The sequence below is a fragment of the Neolamprologus brichardi genome, chromosome 8 (genome assembly GCF_056152115.1).
Source record: "Neolamprologus brichardi isolate AB-2024 chromosome 8, ASM5615211v1, whole genome shotgun sequence".
Taxonomy (NCBI): domain Eukaryota; kingdom Metazoa; phylum Chordata; class Actinopteri; order Cichliformes; family Cichlidae; genus Neolamprologus; species Neolamprologus brichardi.
In genome coordinates this window covers 12,296,867-12,318,273 of record NC_142111.1, presented here as the reverse complement: position 1 = coordinate 12,318,273, position 21,407 = coordinate 12,296,867, and the positions used below count along the sequence as shown (strand labels likewise).

At 37.9% G+C, this 21,407-nt stretch overlaps 2 protein-coding genes across 3 annotated transcripts; one reads left to right on the top strand and one right to left on the bottom strand.

Moving 5' to 3' along the window:
* The first annotated feature begins 127 nt into the window (after positions 1-127).
* LOC102778560 (integrin alpha-X-like) lies at positions 128-17,629 on the top strand. 2 transcript variants are annotated; one of them, XM_006805720.3, is made up of 30 exons: positions 128-242; positions 2,333-2,435; positions 5,189-5,292; positions 5,698-5,768; positions 7,834-7,945; positions 8,714-8,841; positions 8,957-9,099; positions 9,466-9,616; positions 10,239-10,389; positions 10,630-10,703; positions 10,871-10,991; positions 11,157-11,296; positions 11,426-11,572; positions 11,664-11,873; positions 11,979-12,112; positions 13,291-13,433; positions 13,538-13,692; positions 13,829-13,954; positions 14,275-14,348; positions 15,065-15,206; positions 15,295-15,393; positions 15,490-15,569; positions 15,652-15,738; positions 15,832-15,901; positions 15,996-16,094; positions 16,178-16,258; positions 16,382-16,492; positions 16,638-16,751; positions 16,831-16,941; positions 17,118-17,629. In XM_006805720.3, exons 1-30 carry the CDS (start codon positions 206-208, stop codon positions 17,208-17,210), a joined length of 3,411 nt encoding a protein of 1,136 aa, XP_006805783.2. In that variant the 5' UTR covers positions 128-205; the 3' UTR covers positions 17,211-17,629. The 2 variants fall into 2 exon arrangements, with proteins under 2 accessions (XP_006805783.2, XP_087701583.1); XM_087845457.1 differs by lacking the exons at positions 128-242; positions 5,189-5,292 and having other exon boundaries at positions 2,374-2,435.
* Positions 17,630-17,851: 222 nt separating this feature from the next.
* LOC148101756 (uncharacterized) lies at positions 17,852-20,048 on the bottom strand. The gene is made up of 4 exons (XM_087845183.1): positions 19,498-20,048; positions 19,125-19,438; positions 19,003-19,082; positions 17,852-18,472 (listed from the first exon to the last, which is right to left on the bottom strand). The coding sequence occupies exons 1-4, from the start codon at positions 20,046-20,048 to the stop codon at positions 17,852-17,854; spliced, it is 1,566 nt and encodes a 521-aa protein (XP_087701309.1).
* Between the last annotated feature and the right edge of the window lie 1,359 nt (positions 20,049-21,407).

Below are 21,407 nucleotides of genomic sequence, written 5' to 3'. Positions count from 1 at the left end.
CACCACCACAGCAGTGTGTCTTATAAAACAGACAGTGCTGTCAATACTGTAGCTCCTCCCATGAAAACGTTACCTGCCTTACCTTTCATCAGTCACCCTATGACTGTTGTATTTTGGATTAAACAACTCCTGTGACACAGAGCAGAAGTAATACCACAACTGCTGTATCAGACAAATTAGGGTTTTTTTTCATGGAAGCAACACAATGGATTGGATAATTTGTGTTACACTATTTTCATCTGGTAAGACAAGTTTGTGCCTTCTGATTTTGTCTTTAGTTCTTTAATTATGAATGAGTACAACCTGTGGCAAAATGACTGTAAGTATGCACAGCCACATTTTTCTATTTAAAAAATATTTCTTTTAGTATTAAAAACCCACAAATAAATTGACGGTAAAATATAAAGTGAAACCATATGACCTTGACATATTTTTGTGATGGCCCTTTCCTTATTTGCACTTTATCCTCTGTGAATCAAACTACCTGCTGAAATGTGTCATGAGTTCAATCAACTTCTGACTCTAAAAATAACTTTATAACTAAAATGTTTTGATCCTTTCTGTCGTAGAAATGCAGTGTGAAAATTTCACAAAGTAATACATTCTTAATTATTAACCCCACAAAACCTGTAGAACTGGATTTATGAACCCAAATGATTTAGTAGTTTATGCAGTCATTATATATGCCTCCTTGTTTTATGCAGGGCTACACAAAACTGGAAACTTTTTACGACCATGACACACCATATTCTTCCTTCCAACTATGTACCATGTACCATGTCTCCATGTATTGAAAATCTTTAAATACAAAACATTACAGTAATCTAAAGAGACAGTGGTGATAAGAGGAACTTGAGAGGGTGTCAGTATTATAAAATATCTATGTCTAAATATATCTAGTTTTTGCAAAACTATCAAATTAAGCTTTCATTATTGAACAGAAAAATATATTGATTGTTCATAGCATGACTCAAAAAAAGGAAATGTGATAAATGTAAGTAATTGGCACAAACATTCAGGTCTAGCCTTATATAGAACAAGGGCTATGTAGTATTGCAACAATATCAGAGTTTCACTTTATGGCAACCATATAACAATACAATTTCCATGCCTCTATACTGTTTTTATTATCTAAAGTGCACGCTACTGATTTAGATTTTCTTCTTTGGGGATGTACATTTGTGATCAAACTTACTTCCCTCAGAGACTTCATTTCCTTTACTTGCATGTGGGTGTGGTACATATTGATGAGTCTGACTGTTAGGGAGGACGAGAATGTGCACGCAAGCAGCAATCTCCATTCTATTTTATTTTTTTAGCACTGTAAGTAAGCACATGCATACAAAAAGGTTGTCTATTTTTATACTGTGGAATATACTGAAACTAATTGTAGAGTTAAGCATTGATTTTCATCCTTTAAAGCTTTAAATGTCTATATTTTATATGTAAGATATAAGAAGCAAAAGACAGAATCTGGTTTAAATTTTAATCTTCAATATGTTTTTTAGCTTTATAAAATATCTGGCTTTAGAGCACTGTAGTGGTAATGACAGAATCACTGTAGCGCAGGGGTGTCAAACATAAGGCCAGAGAGCTAAAATATGCCTGGCAAAGACTCCAATAAGACCCACTGGATGGCTTTGGATCAACTGAAAAAGGGCATAACTTTAATAAGACTTTTAAATATATTTTCATAGGTTTTACAGCATTTCCTCCTGATAAAGATAGAGAATTGCACCACACCAAAGTAAATAAGTAATAGATGAACAATGAAATGACAGAAAAGTTCCTGTTTTTTTAGTATTTTCTCTAAATCTCTATTTTTTTTTATTACAATGGGTCCAGTGAAAGAAAACAAAGAAAGGATTATTTATGTGAATTAACAAAAGGTTCTCTTGTATAATTACAGGACAGTCTGCAATGATCTAATACAACTTTGTTGTTTTACACATTGATTATCTAAAATTTAAGCCCAAAGGGTCATGCTGACAAAATGTTCTTCATTTACTACAGCAAAATTTCTTTATCATATATACAAACTGAGACATACTCTTTAAATTGCACTCTTTTTTTCTTATATTTAGCTATCTCAGGGAGTGTGTAGTTGTACTACGAGCTGTATGTGGTCCTAGTGTGAAGTGACTTTGACATCTCTGCTATAGTGGTAGTCTAGACATAGTATGAAAATAAAACAGACTGCATATAATTTCCTAAATGTGATTACATTGATAAAGGCTATAATTACATTATTAGATTACCTTAAGTAAGATTATTGATGTCATTCTTTCTTTTTCTTTTTTTCTTCTGCTTTTGTTTAAAAAACATTTCTCAGTGTTAAATGCTGCACTTTGTTTCAATATTGATCCTGTGGCTTGGAAGACCCTGAGTAACTCTGCTGCTGGTTTTGGCTACCAGGTGGTTCAAAGACAATCAGAGTAAGTCAGGACATGCATTTTTATGTTGGATGTGGGTCTGCACCTGCGTGGTTAAGATTATTTTACAGATTTCGCATTTTTTGAACTGGCCTCTCTGTTATGCCTTACAGTAATAATTAAACAATACTTCTTAACAGAAAACATACAGTGTATTTAATAATAATAATAATAATAATAATAATAATAATAATAATAATACATTTTATTTCAAAAGTGCCTTTCAGAACACTCAAGGACACTGTGAAGAGCAAAGTAGTAAAAGCAGGCATAAAAGCAGGGAATATACACAATAATGAGAAACATAATAGAACGAACAGATTAAAAGTTAGCAAAGTGGAAAGGTTATGTGGAATAAGCTATTTTGAACAGGTGAGTTTTGAGTCTAGACTTAAAAAGAGAAAATGAGATGATATTTCTCATATCAGGAAGTAGTGAATTCCAAAGTTAAGGAGCATAGCAACTGAAGGGCCTGCCCTCCATAGTGACAAGACAGTGGGAATATGTCTGTGAAGGTTCTCAGTCATCCAGGTCATCGTAGTCTAAGGAGCTTGGAAAGAAAAGCTTCTAGACTTCTTTAAGTTGCTTGAAGACGTTTCACCTCTCATCCGAGAAGCTTCTTCCGGTCTTGTGTCAAATGGTGGAGAGTCCTGGATTTTAAGCCCTGTGGGAGTATCCCCCGAGAGGGACAATGGACCCCCTAATGATCCTCTACCTAATCATATGAACCAAGGTGTGAAAATGGGTGTAGGTCACAATCAGCCAAGGTTTCAGGTGAGCTCATTGTGAAACCTAGCCCCACCCTATCATGTGATTTCCTGAGGTCAGATGGCCCAGGATGTGAGTGGACGTTCTCTGTCCAAAATGTGTAAAATGGCATCCTCGAAAGAGTGACCTTTGTCCTTTAAATGCAGATGGGCTGCCGAGTTTTGTCCCGTGAAGGTGGCTCTTCTATGTTGTGCCATGCGTTTATGAAGTGGCTGTTTGTTCTCTCCAATGTAGAGGTCTGAGCATTCCTCACTACACTGTACAGCATACACTACATTGTTGAGTTTGTGTTTAGGAGTTTTGTCTTGGGGATGAACCAGTTTCTGTGTGTTGCTGGGTCTGAAGTAAATTGCAATGTCGTGCTTGGAGAAAACTCTCCCGAGTTTTTCTGATACACCGGGTATATAGGGGATGACAATGTTGTTGCGTCTGTCTTTCTTATCCTACCTAGCTGGTGTCTGATCTTCTTTTCTGTGCATCTTTGCTGACTTGATGAAAGCCCATTTAGGATAGCCGCATGTTTTAAGAGCTTCCTTTACATGTGTGCGTTCCTTCTTTTTCCCTTCAAGCTTAGAGGGAACATGTTCTGCCCGGTAGTGTAGGGTCCTAATTACTCCAATTTTGTGTTCCAGAGGGTGGTGGGAGTCAAAGAGGAGGTACTGGTTTGTGTGTGTGGGCTTGTGTGTGTGGGTACTCTCCTTTTTAAAAGAGCCAAGAGCCTTTCTTTCTAATTCCTCCATGTAAAGGTTGGCTACAATGGGTGACACCGGGGAGCCCATGGCACAGCCATGTTTTTGTCTGTAGAAACCCTCATTGTATTTGAAATATGTGGTGGTAAGGCAGACACTGGGAAGGAACAGAGAGAGAAAGAGAAGAGGATCTGAGGCACCGAGATGGAATGGTGATCTGAACCAAATTAGAGAGATATGGAGGGGAGAGAAGATGAATAGTCTTGAATGTATACAGAAGTATTTTAAAATTGATGCGATGTTTGACCAGAAGCCAATGAAGCTGCTTCAGGACAGTGGTGATGTGGTGAATAGAGGGAATCCTAGTGTTAATTCGGGCAGCAGAGTTCTGGACACGTTGAAGCTTATTGATGGATTTTTGAGTCAGACTGAAAAGAAGTGAATTACAGTAATTGATCTGAGAAGTAACAAGGCTATGAACAAGAATGGCATTGGCATGTGGGGTGAGAAAAGGACAGAGATGATTAATGTTACGCAATTGGAAATATGCAGAGCAAGGGACATCATTGATGTGTGAGTTAAAGGATAAAGTACTGTCAAGGATGACACCCAAACTTTTCACAGAAGAAGAAACAGAGGTTATTGATAGTAATAGAGAAACTATTAGTTCTAGATAGTGTTGATTTAGAGCCTACAAGAAGAAGCTCTGGTTTGTTACTGTTGAGTTTAAGAAAATTGGAAGAAAACCATCAATTAAGTTCAGCTAAGCAGAAGGTGAGTGAGGATGGAGGAAGAGTAGAATCAGGTTTAGAAGACAAATAAAGCTGGGTGTCGTCAGCATAACAGTAAAACTGGACATTATATTTACAAAAAATGTGTCTAAGCGGAAGAAGGTAAATAACGAAAGAGAAGGGGGCCCGAGGACAGATCCCTGGGGCACACCAGTAATCAGAGGAAAGGGCTCAGAAGTAAAGGATTTAAGTTAAATAAACTGAGTGTGATCAGACAAGTATGATTTAAACCAAGCTAGTGGAATATGGGAAAGACCAATGGACCAATGGAAACTAACCTGTTAAGGAGAATAGAGTGAGAAATAGTGTCAAAAGCTACACTCAGTTGAGGATAATAGGAATGAAGAGTAAACAGGAGTCAGCTGCCATAAGCAGATCGTTGATTATTTTTATAAGGGCTGTTTCTCTGCTGTTGCAAGGGCAAAAACCAGACTGGAACTGTTCATAGAGATTATTGTTATTTACCTTCAATTCACTGTCTGGACATTGACTGGATTTATTTCTTTAGTGTGCTCGTCAGTGCCCCAATAGAACAATATTCACAAAATCGAAGGGGGAAAATTTATAGCTGCACCACCTCTTCCCAAAACTGCCAAAATATCCCGTTTGAAGGTAAGTAATCATTCATTATTGAATGTATTGACAAGATGTGATGGAACTCTAACAGCAAGTGTTTTGCCATCAAATAAATTATTGTGAGCTGCACAGAAACATAATTAGATTAGGAAATATCTTAGTTTGTAACACTGAGCTTTCAAAACTAATAATATCTTGCTAAAATAAGCAAGGAAAAAGTCAATGGCATTAGTAATGTTAATGTTAAGATAATTCTTTAAGTGAAACTAAATTATATGATATTAAAGCGGCCTGGTTTACATCCTGGTTTGCAGTTGAGAGAAGTTCCAATGGGAAGTATTTCAGTCATGCTGCTTTGGAGTCATTGATTTAAGTCTTGTTTTCTTCCTTTCAATTGCCTTTTATGAGTATTTAAAAAAATATTGCTTGCTTTTAATACAGCACCAGATTTTGCAGTCAACATGTCGCTTGGTCTGACAATGAAAAGTGATCCCACAACACAAAACACTGTGGTGAGTTGGTGAACTGCAGACATTACCAGTACATTGTCAAAATCTCTTGTTATTGTCACGTCCACTGTGGCAGACGTGTGGAGGTGGATAATTAGGACCCAAGAGTAATACAGGGTGACACAAACAGATACGGCGAAGGTGAGCATGGAAACTAAGCAAAACCTAAACTGGGAAAACTAACTGAAACAAACCAGAAACAGAGATGCAGGGAGACTCAGGGAAATACACAGATGAGCCAGCAACACACACAAGAAAACACAGGGCTTAAATACACACAGGGCAATCAGGGAATGGGAGACACGGCTGGGATTAATTGGACATAACGAGACAAGGGGAAGCGAAACTAGAAACACTGACAAGAGACACGGACCTTCAAAATAAAACAGGAAATACACCGACTGAACTCTACACACGCAAACTTAACACAGACTGGGGAGACAGAACATAGGAACGTGAAACATGGAACAGGAGAGTACAAAGGACACAAAACACTAGGGATAATCATAAAAAACAACCCAAAATAAACAAAACCACAGAATAATAATAATAATAATAAACTTAAACATAAACATGGAGTCCACAGACTCTGGACCATGACAGTTATAGTTAGAAAATGCATGAAGGCCATTTCATGACAACTTAGGCTACGTTCACACTGCAGGTCTTAATGCTCAATTCAGATTTTTTTGTTTGCTTGTTCACACTACAAATAAAATGCGACAGCAAACGTGCTCTAGTGTGAACCCTCAAAGTGGCCCGCATACGCAAAAGAAGACGTCACACACAACGCGCTCTGTTTAGACCCAGAGCAAACAATATTGTTTGACTGATGGCCCTTAACCCTCTCAGGCTCAAATTAAGTTTTTTGTTGCTAATGCACAACCAAGTCCTGCAGTGGTACTTCTGAGTAAAAAAAAACTTATAAAATATGTATGTGGGGTACTCAGGTTGTTAGTTTTTAACTGTTACAAATCGGCAACGCCTACCTCAAGAGGGTTAATATAAAGACTTCGGACTTTACGTTTCCCAATTTTTGCTTTAAGTTATTTTGTTATTTAGATAATATAAATGTAAATATGTAAATAACCTAATAATTATCCTTATTGCTGTTTGCTTCAAAGGATAGTTGCAGATTTCTGTCAGAATCTACAGATTATACAGTTATAAATAACATGTTCACGTTTCTCCAACGTTGTCTTCCCAACAGTTTCACTGACACAGGTTTCACTGCTGGATGGCCAGGAAGCATTTGCGATGTCTTCTCCGGAGCTGATAATTGGCGTCTGTCTTGTGTCAGTGACGTAAAAGACGGATTTAATGCGACTTGACCATTCAAACAGCAGTCGCTTTCTAAAACATTGGATATTTATCAGATTCAGTACCACATACGAAAGTGACCCAGATTGGATTTGAAAATATCGGATTTGTGCCGTTCACACTGTCATACCATGATCGGATATGGGTCAAAAAAATCGGATTTCATGCGCTTTCGCCTGCAGTGTGAACGTAGCCTTAGTGTGCCTTCCACCAACACCCCATAAAATCAGCTGATGTTTTGGGTACAATACGTTTGGCATATTTAATGAAGCCATTCAAAATTTTACCTTGTTTACTGAAAAACACTTAGAAACACTTAAGACATAGGACAGGTATATAGGACTGGGTCTGCTTATTTTAGTTCACTTGTTTAACATATTCAAGCTCTGTGAAAAACTAAATGTATTTTTTCAGTCCTGAAATGTTAATGCGGATATATCACATACATAAACAAGAAGTTTGGAAGACTGAAAAATGTTGAAAAAAAGTTATTTAAAAAGATGTAAGAATTATAAATCGCTTAAATTTTGAACCAACCCCAATACTTTAAGGACTTCTAGCTTGGAAATGTTCCATGGTAGAATTTAGTGTGGCTTCTTTAAATATGTTAAAGTTGTCAAAAAAAAGAGAGCAAATTTCAGATTAATTTCAGGTATGTTTGATGTTATATCAAAGTAATCATTGTATGAAGGACAGGGAAGTAATCAGCCTACTGTATTAATGGAAAATTGACACTGTCTTCTCTCAGGTGTGTGGTCCAACCATCCCAAAGGACTGCAAAAGTATCACCATGTACAACGGCGTGTGCTTCCACATGGACCGTTCTAATACATTTGGACCTATACCTTCTTCTCTTCAAGGTAACAGTAAATAAAATTTGTGATGATATACCCATAATGCTTAGAGTCCTGGTGCCTCACTAATTAAAAAAATAAGCTTTTGGATTTTATACTTGAACGTAGAGTTCTAATGACTTATTTTGGTGCTTGTACAATCTCTAAATCTCAGATCAACTGAAACTATATTGAGACTTCTGTTTATACATGTGAGCAAAAAATAAGGTTTAGTCAAAACAGAAGTGGAGTAAATTTAAAAAAAAGGGATTGATGCCAGGTTTTGTGTATGACTTGTATGATTTGGTGGTCTAAGATTACAGATGAGACCAAACCTCAAGATCTAAGCTTGGATGGATAGATGCATCCAAAACTGCCATACCACAAAATAACCAATAGGAAGTTGTTACCTAAAACCCCCCAAAAAAACAATAAAATTGTTTTAAGTTGTCAATTTACTCCTATTGGTAAGTAGGTTTTAACCTTAGGCTAAAATCCCACACGCTGACACAAACCCCTATCCTAGTTAGGACACAGTCTCTCTTTCAGTGTGCTGATTGTGGCCAGAGGTAGATTCTTTTTATTTGAACGTCTAAAATTAGTTTTAGATCAAACTAATTTAATCTTTTATTCTTAATGTTTTGTCTGTCAAATCAGATTACATTTAGTATTTACTACGTAAATGAACTCAAAGGGCCATTAACGAGAAGTTTATTTCAGCATGTGGTACTGTGTGGTACTGTTAACTTTAACCCTTTGAAATTAAATTCATTTTGAAATTAATCTCTTTGATAGCATGCCCGCCGCAAGTAGACATTGCTTTTCTGTTGGATGGTTCAGGCAGCGTATCTAATACAGACTTTCAAACAATGAAGACATTTGTGAAAGCGCTAATTCAGTCATTTCTCTCAAATGATGCACAGGTGAGGCCCTGCAGTCACTCTGTAATTTAAATCATGGCACATAAAATTGTTTTATCTTTATTTCTATTTATCTTCATAAAGCATGACAATTTCTTTTTCTTTTCTTTTTTTGCAGTTTTCTGTTTCCCAGTTCTCCACAGACCCTCAAATTCATTTTTATTTTAAGAAATTTACCTCATCTGGACCATGGATTGAAATAGATGGAATCAGTCAGCTGAGGAGATTGACTTACACAGCTAAGGCCATCAGACATGTTGTGTCAGTGATGCAATAATATTACTAAAGCACTACAGTGAACTTATTGTCTAGACTTCCTGACCAGATTATTTTTTTCTGGTGCATCTCACCACACTAAGTACTATGTGTTTGAAAGCCTGTAAAAAGACAGACTTGGGTTTTGAAGAATTATTTCCCACAGATTTGATGAGATGAGCATAACCAAGGCTAAATTCAAATACTTGCATTAGCTGGATTTGCAAAGTGCAAAAATATCTGCAATACTAAAAGATAATACAAAAATGATGCATATCGAGACAATAATAACACATGCAATTTAGTCATGACCATAAGATGCACTTTGAAAAGTTGTTTTGTGTTAAAAATAGATTTTTTTTCACTTGGCAGGAACAATGTTTTCACACCACAGACAGGTTCCAGACCAAATGTAAAGAAGGTCTTGATAGTAATTACTGATGGACAATCCGATGATCGTTCTGATCTGGGAGGTGCAGCACAGCTGGCAGAGAGTAAAAACATTATTCGATTTGCTATTGGGGTAAGTACTTCCATTATTATTATTAGTATTTTTATTACTCACGGTGTGTTTCAGTCAACTATCAGACAAAACTCACAAGATATAACACTATATACACAACTATAACAGTAGATGATGGAGTACACAGGAGGGAAGAAAATTCACAAATTGACTTGTTGTAACTGTGGTATCATATTACAGTACCACACTCAAATTCAGTGAGCTCTTTAGAACAACCCATTCTTTCATAAATGTTTGTAAAGAAGGCCTACACTGGTAGTTTGTTTATTTATATCTGTGACAATGGGATGCAAAAAACACCTGAAGGCTAAGACTAACGTAGTGAAATCAAAGCCCATTTCACTGATCACATAAACTTAAAATAGAATTTCTTAAATTAATGAAAAGGCAGAATTTTTGATGGGAACATAAACTGTTCATAATGAAATTTATGTGAAAGATATTTTGCAGAATTACGTAACTGTTATCATGAATGTGGGTCATATTCAGTGAGTGCACAATACCTGTCTATAAACTGGGGGAAAGTCAGTTTATAGTCAGTTTATAGTTATGGACCATAATCTGTACTGAGCAAATCCTGCTGCATAGTATAACAACTCAAACATATATTTTATAACACTAGGTGGGGAGTGCATTTACGAACTATGGAGCAAAACAAGAACTGGACACCATTGCATCGTCTCCCTCAGTCAAATGCGTGTTTCAAGTGCAGAACTTCAATGCACTTGAATTAATAAGACAGAGTCTGCAGGACAAAATCTTCTCCATCGAAGGTACAAAGATAAATGTATTGTTATAGCTTTTTTACAATTAAAGTGACATACATGGTATTACTTTTCATTTAGTTTTGACCAATCAATCTCATTTCAATCTCTCTTTTGTAATCAAGAGAAAAAAATAATTTGGAGCTGCTACTTAACTTAGAATAATTAAAAAAACAAAAAACAAACTTCTTTTAAAGTGAAATTTGTTGTAGTGTGTCTTTTACCTTCTCATTTATTTTTCTGTTACAGGATCTCAAACCAGTGGAGAGTCATTGAAAATGGAAATGTCTCAAGAGGGATTCAGTGCAGTTTATGTGCCTGAGGTAATTAAAACCCACCTGAAACTCACTAGACAGTCTAGTCATATAAAGAGAGATTCACACATTTATAATAACCCAAAAGCAAGCAGACAGTTATCCAGTTAAACATACTCCAGGTTTGAAATGTAAAATCAATTGCATATAAAATTTATTTTCTGTCTGCACTGTAGGGAATTCAGATGTCTATTGTTGGTGCAAACCAGTGGAAAGGAGGCTACGTGCAATACACAACAGGAGGCCAGAAGGTGAAAACATATGAGGATGTGTCTTTGGAGCCTGACAGTTATCTTGGTAAGAATATTACAGCTTTAACAATCTAACTCATACATATATAATCATGTATTACACAGCTCTGCTGTAATTCTTTCACACAAACACACTAATGTGTTTGCAAAATCGACACATTTTAAAAGGAGGAATAAGGAATCTTCCCCTTTTTGAATACCTAACCTCTAGGTTACTCCATGGCAACTGCTAAAACCCGAAGTGGCTCACTAACAATTGTTGGTGCTCCAAGATATAAACACAGAGGAGTTGTGGTCGCTGTTAACAGACAAAGCTTTGAAAACCAAAAGATCGAGCCCTTTTCATCACAGGTATGAATTAACAGCAAGACAGATCTGAATGGAATTGTAAACTATATATGAATTATTTTCTTAAATAAAAGCTGTTGTTTTTTTTCCCTAAACATGAATCCTTTCATTACGAATTTGTTCCTTTCACAGTATCAGACTGGTGAATATTTCGGGGCAGAGGTGTGTACCATGGACATAAATAATGATGACATCACTGATCTAATCTTCATATCAGCTCCAATGTACATGGAGCCTGATAGAGAGGGAAGAGTTTATGTTTGCAGACTAACTGGTTTGGTAAATCACAATTTTATGTACTGCAATTAAATGAATCAGTTATTTTTCAATTTTCTTAATAACCATAAAATATTCACTCTCCTGCTTTTAGTTTGTGGAGTGTAATTTTGATGATCCATTAGTACTAAGAGGAGATGCAGCTGTCAAAGGAAGGTTCGGCTCTTCTCTTGCTGTGCTGCCTGATCTAAACTCAGATGGATTCAGGGATTTGGCAGTTGGAGCACCTTTGGAGAATAATGGTGAAGGCAGCATCTACATATTCCACAGTGAAGGAGGACGAATCAGCCCTACTTACTCACAGGTACACAACATCAAAGAACTCACGAGGATATATTAACACAGTTATCATTTAAGGCCCATATCTATACAATGAAGTTTGATTAATTCAAATATTTCACATACACAGAGAATTACTGTCTCTGAGGTCGAGTCAGGACTGAAGTTCTTTGGAGTGACAATCAGTCAGTCGTCTTTTGACCAGAGTGGTGATAAACTACCTGACTTAGCGGTGGGTTCAAAGGGCACGGTTGTCTTACTGAGGTACGTCCAAGATACTCCAGTCATGTGTTATTATTGTCTGTGGTATGTCTACCAACTTTGTCAATGTCAAATGAATGCGCCAACTGTCAAACGTTTAGGTCTGTTTGAAGACCTGTGCATTGGTTTTATGCTGGTGATTGTTTTACCACTCAAGCTTTCATTAGCCTCCACAGGGAGTTTCTAAAATAGGTCAGTTCAGCTTCCTGGTTCATCTCAGTGTTTCTTAATCATACACTGCAGCACGAAAGAGAGACTATCTGAGTTTTTATGTACAGTCGAGCTTTAATTATTCGGGATGCACTGGGTTTCCGTTTGTTTTCCGTCCACACTGATAAATCATCATTGATGATGATTTATTGATCATAAATCATCATCAATGATAAAATGATTCATGAAAAGTCATTTTTGATCTTTAATGGAATACATATGCAGGATAAAACAGGCATCTATATTTTTCTCCCAGAAGTCACGTTATATGACTTAAAGTTTATCATGTCAAAAGCCTTTCTGATCATGAGATAAAATTTTTTTCCTTGCGACATGATGGAACCCAGGAAAATGGCAAAACATGACATACATGCAGAAGTTGCAGTAAGCTGCAGTAAAAGCAGAGGGAGCTATTTTATTTCAATCTGATGTGAACATTATCACAGGAAAGCGTTTTAGCAGACATTATTAACACATTTACATGTTTATACATATTAGACACCTAGCTTAAACTTTTTTGATAATTAAGGACCTTGAAATGTTCTTTATACGTTCTGTGTTCACTATTGATTTGTCTTTACATATGTTATCTCCCTGTGCTGGTAATACAACTTTTGCATGCAGAAATGCAACTGCATGCATGTCCACTTCATGTTTTGCAGAAGCGTGAAATAAAAATGGTGGTCTGGTGTCTATTACACGTTTTGCCATGATATTGGGTTGCATAATGAGAAGTGCTCTGGTGATTAAAGGTGGAATAAATGTGGTTGGTTAAGCACCTGGAAAAACAGCTTCTGTGGGTTTTATTTTGAGACTCAAGTCTCAAAATAAAATGCGTAATTTATAACAGTAGCCTTGTTGTTCTAAAAAATGATTTCCAAGCGGAAATGGAAATGACTACATTACCCAGAAAGCTGCTGTACTAATTGAAAAACCAAATGTTGTTCATATGTGTTTTTCCTTTTTTCCAGATCAAGACCTATTGTAATGGTTGAAGTTGAGGTGTCATTCAGCCCAAACCAAATCCCTACTCAGACTGTAAGCTGCTCAAAACCACTGCAGAACACAGCTACAGTCTGCTTTACCATGAGCAGAGTGTCTACAGTTGATCGAGGTTCTTTATTCTCCTCACTTTTTCAAAATCAAAATGGCACTGCCCATCCATTTTCATTTTTTAGTGTATGTACATTTGTAACATTTTAAACTGATTTATTCCAGCTCAAGCTAGAATTAATTATACTTTTACACTCGATGCCACTCGCAAACCTCCAAACAACCGAGCTTACATCAGTGGGAAACAACGAGAGGAGTCTCGATCGGTCATTGTTGACTTAAGTACACCAAACTGTTCAACTGTAAACTTCTTTATTGAGGTAAAACAACATCAGAGAAAAACTAATATAACCAATAATCAAGTTCAATTTGGTGAACAGAAAATTTTGATTTCCATTTTGCTTTTAAGAGTCTTCCAACACGGAACCTAAATCTAACACTGCTGTCTTTTTGCAGGCCTGCCCAGACGATGCTCTCAATCAACTTTCCAATGAGCTCAAATTCACATTTGACGGTTTTCCTTCCAAAACAAATCTCAGACCAAGTCTTGCTCAGCAGGCTCAAACAACAATAATTTATCCTGTAAATACCTTTAAAAATGTACTAGCTGGACATGAACTGAAGAACACAGCATTAGTTTTGACCTTATTTTTCTGAATTAACTTTTTGTTGCCATAAAATTGACTAACACTACTTCTACTGAAGAATTCTTGGGTGTGAAAAGGACTTTGCTGTTTTCCAAAAGCATATCAAGAATATTCAATTTGTTCAGATTAACAAAAATGTAAAAGTACAGTTAGATGGCAGAACAAACAGATTATTCGTTGGATTCACCTATGTTTCATTTATTATGTAAATAATGTGTAATATACATACTTTTCACATCATGCTGTGTTCCATAGTTAGGGTTTGAGATCAACTGCGGCACTGACAACAAATGTGTTGATGATCTAAAAGTGGACTTCAACTTCACCAGGTTATTATATTATATTATATTATATTATATTATATTATATTATATTATATTATATTATATTATATTATATTATATATTTTGTCGAGAACTTTACAATTCACCAAGAAAGCATCATGGTCCATTATTCTTTACACAGAGACATGGTTCAAATACTCAAGAAGCTGTTTTTTTGAAAATTATTCAAGAAACACGGAACAAAAGAGCCATCAATCCACTTGCACAAAGTTAATCAACAGCATATCAGCTCACCAGTGGGCAAATGGGCTCCTAGATGAAAAGAGTATCAAAAAATTGCCAATTCACACATATCTCTTCTCTACACACCTTCACACTAATCTGCAAGTTAAACCAGGGTTGCATAAAAAAAAAAACACAGCGCAAATGCCCCCACCAAAGGCACCCAGACACCTCCACTTCAGGCCCTCAGGTTCTTAATAAAACAAAATACAAAAGTCATTCATATTTCAAAAAGTTACACATACATAAGTGTCATACATTAAAAGGGCTCAAAGATTTGACCAAAACACAAAATATAATAAAACAGCATCAGCATTGAAGCACAGCATATATGTTACATGCTACATATTTTGAATTCTAACATAGTATGTTAGAATTCAACACAAACATGTGCTATATTTAGCTTATGGAAAGTTCACCAACACAGTGCAATCTGTTTTCCTCTCCCTTTATTCTCATCCTCCTTAATACTCTGACAGATCCTCAGAGGTTAAAGTGGGCATTGATGAGCTTTTGAATGTCACAGTCACAGTGGAGAACAGAGGAGAAAACTCCTACAACAGCCGTGTTATTCTCACATACCCAGCTGGACTCTCCTACAGGAAGTTCACCATTCAGCAGGTAAGGCATCAGGATCAAGTCTGTATCAGTTCATCACTGATCTGCTGCTCTTCCAATACATCAGAAGTCATTTTATTTACTAATAAAGGGAAGAATTGAGTGCAAATCCTTGGACAGTGAAGATGGTTTATCCCGAGGAAGGACAGACTGCACTATTGACAAGCCAATTTTCAAGAGCAAAACTGAGGTTTGTTTTTTTGATGCAATTTTCTCTTCTCACTTCTGCACAGTTTAGTAAAAAGATGTGAGGGAATCAAGATTTCTCTCCTTTATTTCAATTAAGGCTTTCTTCATTGTCTCCTATGGGATTGACACCAACAGTCAACTTGCGAGAAAGATCTTTGTCACTGCAAATGCCACCAGGTACTGTTCATTTAGTCATTTAGGTACTCCTTGTTTAATAACCCCACAGATACAGTACAACCATTTCACTTCTCTCTTTCAGTGGAAATCAAGAGAACACTACTACAAGTGAAATCTACGAAATGAAAGAGATTGCTGTGAAATACAGCATTTTCATGACATTTGAAAAGTACGTGTTTGTATTTGTAACAAAGGAAATTATTTGCAAGCCAACATTCTTTTGTCTTACACATTATTTATATAATGTTTAAAATCTTTCTAGCACCCTCAGCTACAGCAATTTTACTTTTGGGATAAATAATTTGCAGAAACCGGTTCGACAATCAGTCAAGGTAAAATGTAATAAAATATAATAAATATGACTGTGTGAATTAGACCTAACCATAATAGTGTTTGACTGCTTTTTCTTTACTCCCCATGTTTTAGGTAACAAATGATATCAGAGCACTTAATTTCGCTGTGGTGATCAAGGTTCCAGTGAAGCTTGGTGAAAAAGAGATTTGGGTGAATTTGAGCAGCCTACAGGTAATAGAAAAGATACAAAAATGGGTCACAATTAGCTGTGGGATGGGTGAATTTGCTAAAATTAGGAAATAAGTGTATTTCAGATTGCAGACTGTCAGAGAGGAAATGATGAAGCACCAAATGTCACAGATTTTGTTTCAAAGATACAAAAGGATAAAGTGGTGGTAAGTATGCCTCTGCACTTTTGCTACCTACCTGTTAAAACTGAACCATGGTACAGATTCAAAACATAACATTGTACTGAATCACAGATTTGTTTCATTCAGTCTTCTTTAAATTACCCGCAGGACTGCTCTGTAGCCATGTGCAGAGTGTTCAAGTGCAACACATTCATGGGAAGACTGCAGAGTAGGACATATGAAATATCTGCCAATCTCAGTTCAGGATGGATAGAGCAGGTAATTAAATGGTAGTTTTTATAAATGATTTATACATATTTGGATTATAGGTGGTCCTATGTACTTGAATATGATAACAATTTTTCCCTTAAATTGAACAATATTTTTAATTCAGCCTCATCCTAGACTATTTTTTTTTCCATAGATTGGAATTCAATCTGCTAAATTCCTCCTGACCAGTACAGCCACTGTGGAGTATGACAAAGAACAATACATCTACTTTTCAACAGGGTCTTACAACAATCCTCCTGTTCGCAAGGTGATTTACCATTACTTTCTTTTGTTTGAGATGTACAAGAGCTTAAATGTCATCCACATTGTGTCTCTTCATCTCTCAGATTGTAGCAGAGGTAGAAGTTTACCCTAAGCCAGATTTCACTAAAGCCATCATTGGAGGATGCCTGGGAGGGTTGGCTATTCTGGCTTTACTCACTGCTGGCCTGTATAAGGTGAAAGACTCTTCTTACACTTTTTCAATTCATTACTTTAAGATTTTTAGAGATCATGACCAGTTAAACAAAGGTCAAAGGTTTTTATAGTCACTCATATAGTTATTTTCATTCATTTTGTTTGCAACTGTAATACACAATTTCTGCCTTTTTATGTTTCTTCCTTGGACTTCTAGGCTGGGTTTTTCAAGAGCAAATACAAACAGATGATGAAAGACAGTACAGAAGATGGTCCAGGGAATGATGCAAGTGCACTCACAGCAGAATAAGAAAATCACATTTGTAGTTGTACATTTACTCTATATGAAAAATTTAAGGCCCAGTGTGTGTAGCAATGTCCATACTACCACATTTGATTCATTCAACAAAAGATAGCTTGCTGTGTTTGAAATCACTCCTTTGCTTGCTCATTTACTATTATCTAATATAGAGGCTCCTAGCTGTGTCCTTCCACTACCTTCAGGAGCAGAAACTGCTGAAATTAAATCATCCAAGTAGAAAAATACAACTGTCAATCAATGCCTTAAACTTTAGACACCCGAGGACAAAGGAGACACAAAGTCTGCATTCTCAAATAAATTAGATGAGATTATATTTAGTCTGTGAAAGTCCTGTGATGGATTATGGTTGGAAGTGTCTTTTCAGGGTGACTTTTTCCTTGGTGAAGAATTTTACTCTCTAATCTGATCAACAATAAAAGATGTTTTGTCAGCTTTGTGTTGTGAATTTTTTACTAATCATCAGTGTCTATCCTGTGCAGCATGTAAACACAACTATGCGTCCTTTTTTCATTCTTATTTGACTTATTATCTCACTTTTAACAGAAAGATAACATCAGCATATTCTTGCATAATTTATGTATTGGCAAAAGGACCATCATTTTACAAAACAATGCTATAGATGTTATATATCATGTTTCGGCTGTGTGGCAGGCAGGGATTGGACCCAAGCGCAAACTCACGGGGACACGGGGGATAAATTCAATGGAACAAAAAAAACAAAAAAACCCCACTGGCGTACAGTTCACCAATAACTCAGGGGGCCGACCGTGCGGGCGGCAATGAGGAAAAAGTTGTGGGGGCCGACCGTGCGGGCGGCAACAGGGAAACACTTCTGGAGGCCGACCTCGACGGCGATAACGTCCAGCTGGTGGCCTGGAAATAGGCCGGCGATTCCGAGGTGCAGAATGTGGCTTGGGCGGCGGCGTGGCAGCCGCAGGACCAGGCGAGGCTGATGCAGAAGCTGAGGCTGATGCAGAAGTTGAAGCTGGACCAGGTGACGGCGTAGGCGCTGCAGGCCACGGCGTGGCAGCCCCAGGTGGTGGCTGGACGGGCTCCTCGGGCCCCCCAGCTGACGTGGCATGACCAGTAGGGCCAGAGACCATTGGCTGAACAGAAGGCTGAGCAGGTGGTGGAACAAATGACTGAGTTGAACACTGGGGAGATGGCTGAGCTGCACAGTGGGCTAAGGGGTGAGCTAACAGTAACACAGGAAATTGAACTATGGATTGGGCTGCCAACAGAGCTAATGGCTGTATCTCAATTCAGGGTCTGCAGCCTTAAAGGCCGCATTTTAAAGCCGATTACGTCACAGCGACGCGACGAAGGCTGTCCCAATTCGAAGGCTGCTCGAAATGCGGCCCTCAAATGCGTCCTTCATTTCCCTGAATTTTAAGGATGTGGCGGTGTAGACTTCGTGGCCCAACATATCCCAGAATGCATAGCGCGGCGGTGGGTGTGGATAATTTTGCCGGAAAAAACAGCGGATTAGGGGCGCCCGAAGAGTAAACTTTAAGTAAGTACTGAATATTATGTCACTTATGTGCAAATGTTTAATAACAAAGATCATTAAAACATTACTGTTGGCCACATGTCGGCAAAGTTATGTGACGATAGTGACGTTTGTACTAACTTGGTTTTAAAGCCTTTACTTTAAAATATACGCCGTTCAATAACTGACCTTAATCTTACAGAGAATGATCAAAGCTCATGTAGAAACAAACAGCCCTTGTGGACCGTTAAGGCTGCGTACTTTAAGGCTGCAGACCTTGAATTGGGATACAGCCAATGACTGAGCTATAGACTGAAATGCATGCAGTAGGGATGGTGGTGATGATGGTTGTGGACTTAATTCTCCTGAGCCTCTGGAACACAGGGAGGACTGCTGGGCGGGCTTGCCTGAGCCTTCAGCAGAAACAAGAACGGGTGCAGGCACCTGCCGGACACTAGCCGCTCCCACCCGAGGAATAGGTACGGGTGCAGAAACTGACAGAGCCTCAGCCGGCCTGGAAACCAGAGCAGGGACCGACTGGGCCCCAGCCTCCCACACCCGAGGAACTGATACGGGTGCAGGGGTACGCTGGGCCTGAGCTTCCCTGGGAGCAGGAACACAAGTAGGCAAAGGAGCGGGCTCAGAAAAAACAGTCTTAGAATGGGCAGGCTCAGGGTTTAAATGTACCGGGTCAGCAAAAACAGACTTATCAAAAATGAATTTTGCACTTTTTCCACCACGCTTTACAGTCTTTGTTTTAGTAGAGTAGGGTTTGAAGTGTTTGACTTGTCCTTAATTAATCCCCCCTCCCAGGGAGCTGAATGAAAATAATTTTCCCAGTCATTGTCATCATCCATAAGGGAAGTTCCCCATGGATCAGAGGTGAGTTTATTGTTCTTCTCAGTTATGGCTTCAGGTGGAATGTGTGAAAGGCAGTCATTATGACTCACCACCGAGAGTTGCTCAGCAGGTGAAAAGTGACGGCGGCGTGAGCGTCGCTTCCTCTGAGGTGAGGAATCTGACGGGCTGTACAGCTGAGCCTCTGACGTGCAGGACAGCAATGCAGAGGCTGGCGCGTGAGCATCAGAAGAAAAACTGAGCACTCCCACCTGAAGCGGCCGAGGCTTGGGTGCGAGCGGGGCAACAGGTGGAGGCTTTTGGCAACTTTGGGGACCTCCAAAAGCCAGCCGAGTTCCTCGGAAAATCCGCCCGTAGTCAGAAGTGCACCACGGCCTCCAGCGGAGCTCCTCCTCCAGCTGGGTAAAGGCAGCATCCTGATGCTCACGCAGCTGGGAGCGGTTTTCTGGGTCCGTGTAATGGTCGCGTTCTACTGTCATGTTTCGGCTGTGTGGCAGGCAGGGATTGGACCCAAACGCAAACTCACGGGGACACGGGGGACAAACTCGAAAAGCACAGCTTTATTGCTGGAAAAACAGCAGGCAAGATTCAGAGACAATGCTAACACAGTACAGAGGAAACAGGAGGAAAGTGAGGGTAGAACTAAACCTAAGAGCTAGAAATCCCAACCCAGAAGGACAAGAAATCTAGAAAAGCAAAACAGGACCCAATAAACAATAATATATAATGAAAACCCTGGGCCACAGGCCCAGGACCGTGACAATAGAAGTAAAAGACTTTACAGCTTTAAATATCCACACCATCTGTGTCAGTAACAAAATAAATGCCAAAAATGAGATTGTGCTGCTTTTTGCTTAAATGTAACATTTTAACCTAATATCAAAAAATATCATGCACATGTATTTTTTAAAAAAGAAATGTTTGCTAGAATATCAAACTAGCTGTACTCAAAGAAAGGTGTGGTTCAGCAATTGCAATCTTACATTGAGAAATAATATGCTAAAAATATTTGACCTGCACATTTGACCTGGGCATCACAAGTCTTAGCAGCCAGGTTAAACTGATGCATCTTCAACGAATTTGCCAATATTTTTCAGTTGATAAACAAACTTATTATTGTTCAAATGCCCTCTAAAGTCTGGAGTGGGTTTTCACGTGGAGATATTATATAGCTGCTGGGTTTAAGGAAAAACAAGGACAGCTTTAAATATCCACACCATCTGTGTCAGTAACAAAATAAATGTCAAAAATGAGATTGTGCTTCTTTTGGCTTAAATGTAACATTTTAACCTAATATCAAAACATTTTATGCACATGTATTTAAAAAAAAATGTTTGCTAGAATATCAAACTAGCTGTACTCAAAGAAAGGTGTGGTTCAGCAATTGCAATCTTACAATTGAGAAATAATATGCTAAAAATATTTGACCTGGCCATCACAAGTCTTAGCAGCCAGGTTAGACTGATACATCTTACAAGACTAGAAAAAAGAAGGAAGAACGGTCTAGATGTGTAAGAGGGTAGTGGCCTCTTCAACCTCTGTGCTCTTTCTCAACTTGTATTACAAAACACAGATCCAGTGACAAGTCTTGTATTATATATCTTTATTCTTAAAGCATCAGAGCCTGGAATATCATCCTAAAGAATGAAATTACAATTTTCCAAAATCTTGAGTATTAAGAAAATTTTGAAACCTAGACAGTATTAAATTAATCACCTTTTAAAACATGCAGCATATTATCTACTACTAGAGGTGGGAAATAATGAAGTACAGATAATTCATTTCTGTACTTGAGTAGAATTTACAGGTATTTCTACTTGAGTATTTATTTTTCTGAC

Bases quoted from the DNA above. Each gene is read 5' to 3' on its own strand.
- LOC102778560 (XM_006805720.3), top strand. From the start codon at position 206: ATGGATTGGATAATTTGTGTTACACTATTTTCATCTG. The intron at 14,349-15,064 runs GTTATTATATTA...ATACTCTGACAG, and splicing joins GTGGACTTCAACTTCACCAG to ATCCTCAGAGGTTAAAGTGG. The intron at 16,095-16,177 runs GTAATAGAAAAG...AGTGTATTTCAG, and splicing joins TGAATTTGAGCAGCCTACAG to ATTGCAGACTGTCAGAGAGG.
- LOC148101756 (XM_087845183.1), bottom strand. From the start codon at position 20,048: ATGACAGTAGAACGCGACCATTACACGGACCCAGAAAACCGCTCCCAG. The intron at 19,083-19,124 runs GCTCAGGCAAGC...TGTGTTCCAGAG, and splicing joins CGTTCTTGTTTCTGCTGAAG to GCTCAGGAGAATTAAGTCCA. The intron at 18,473-19,002 runs GTATCCCAATTC...ATTGAGATACAG, and splicing joins CTATAGCTCAGTCATTGGCT to CCATTAGCTCTGTTGGCAGC.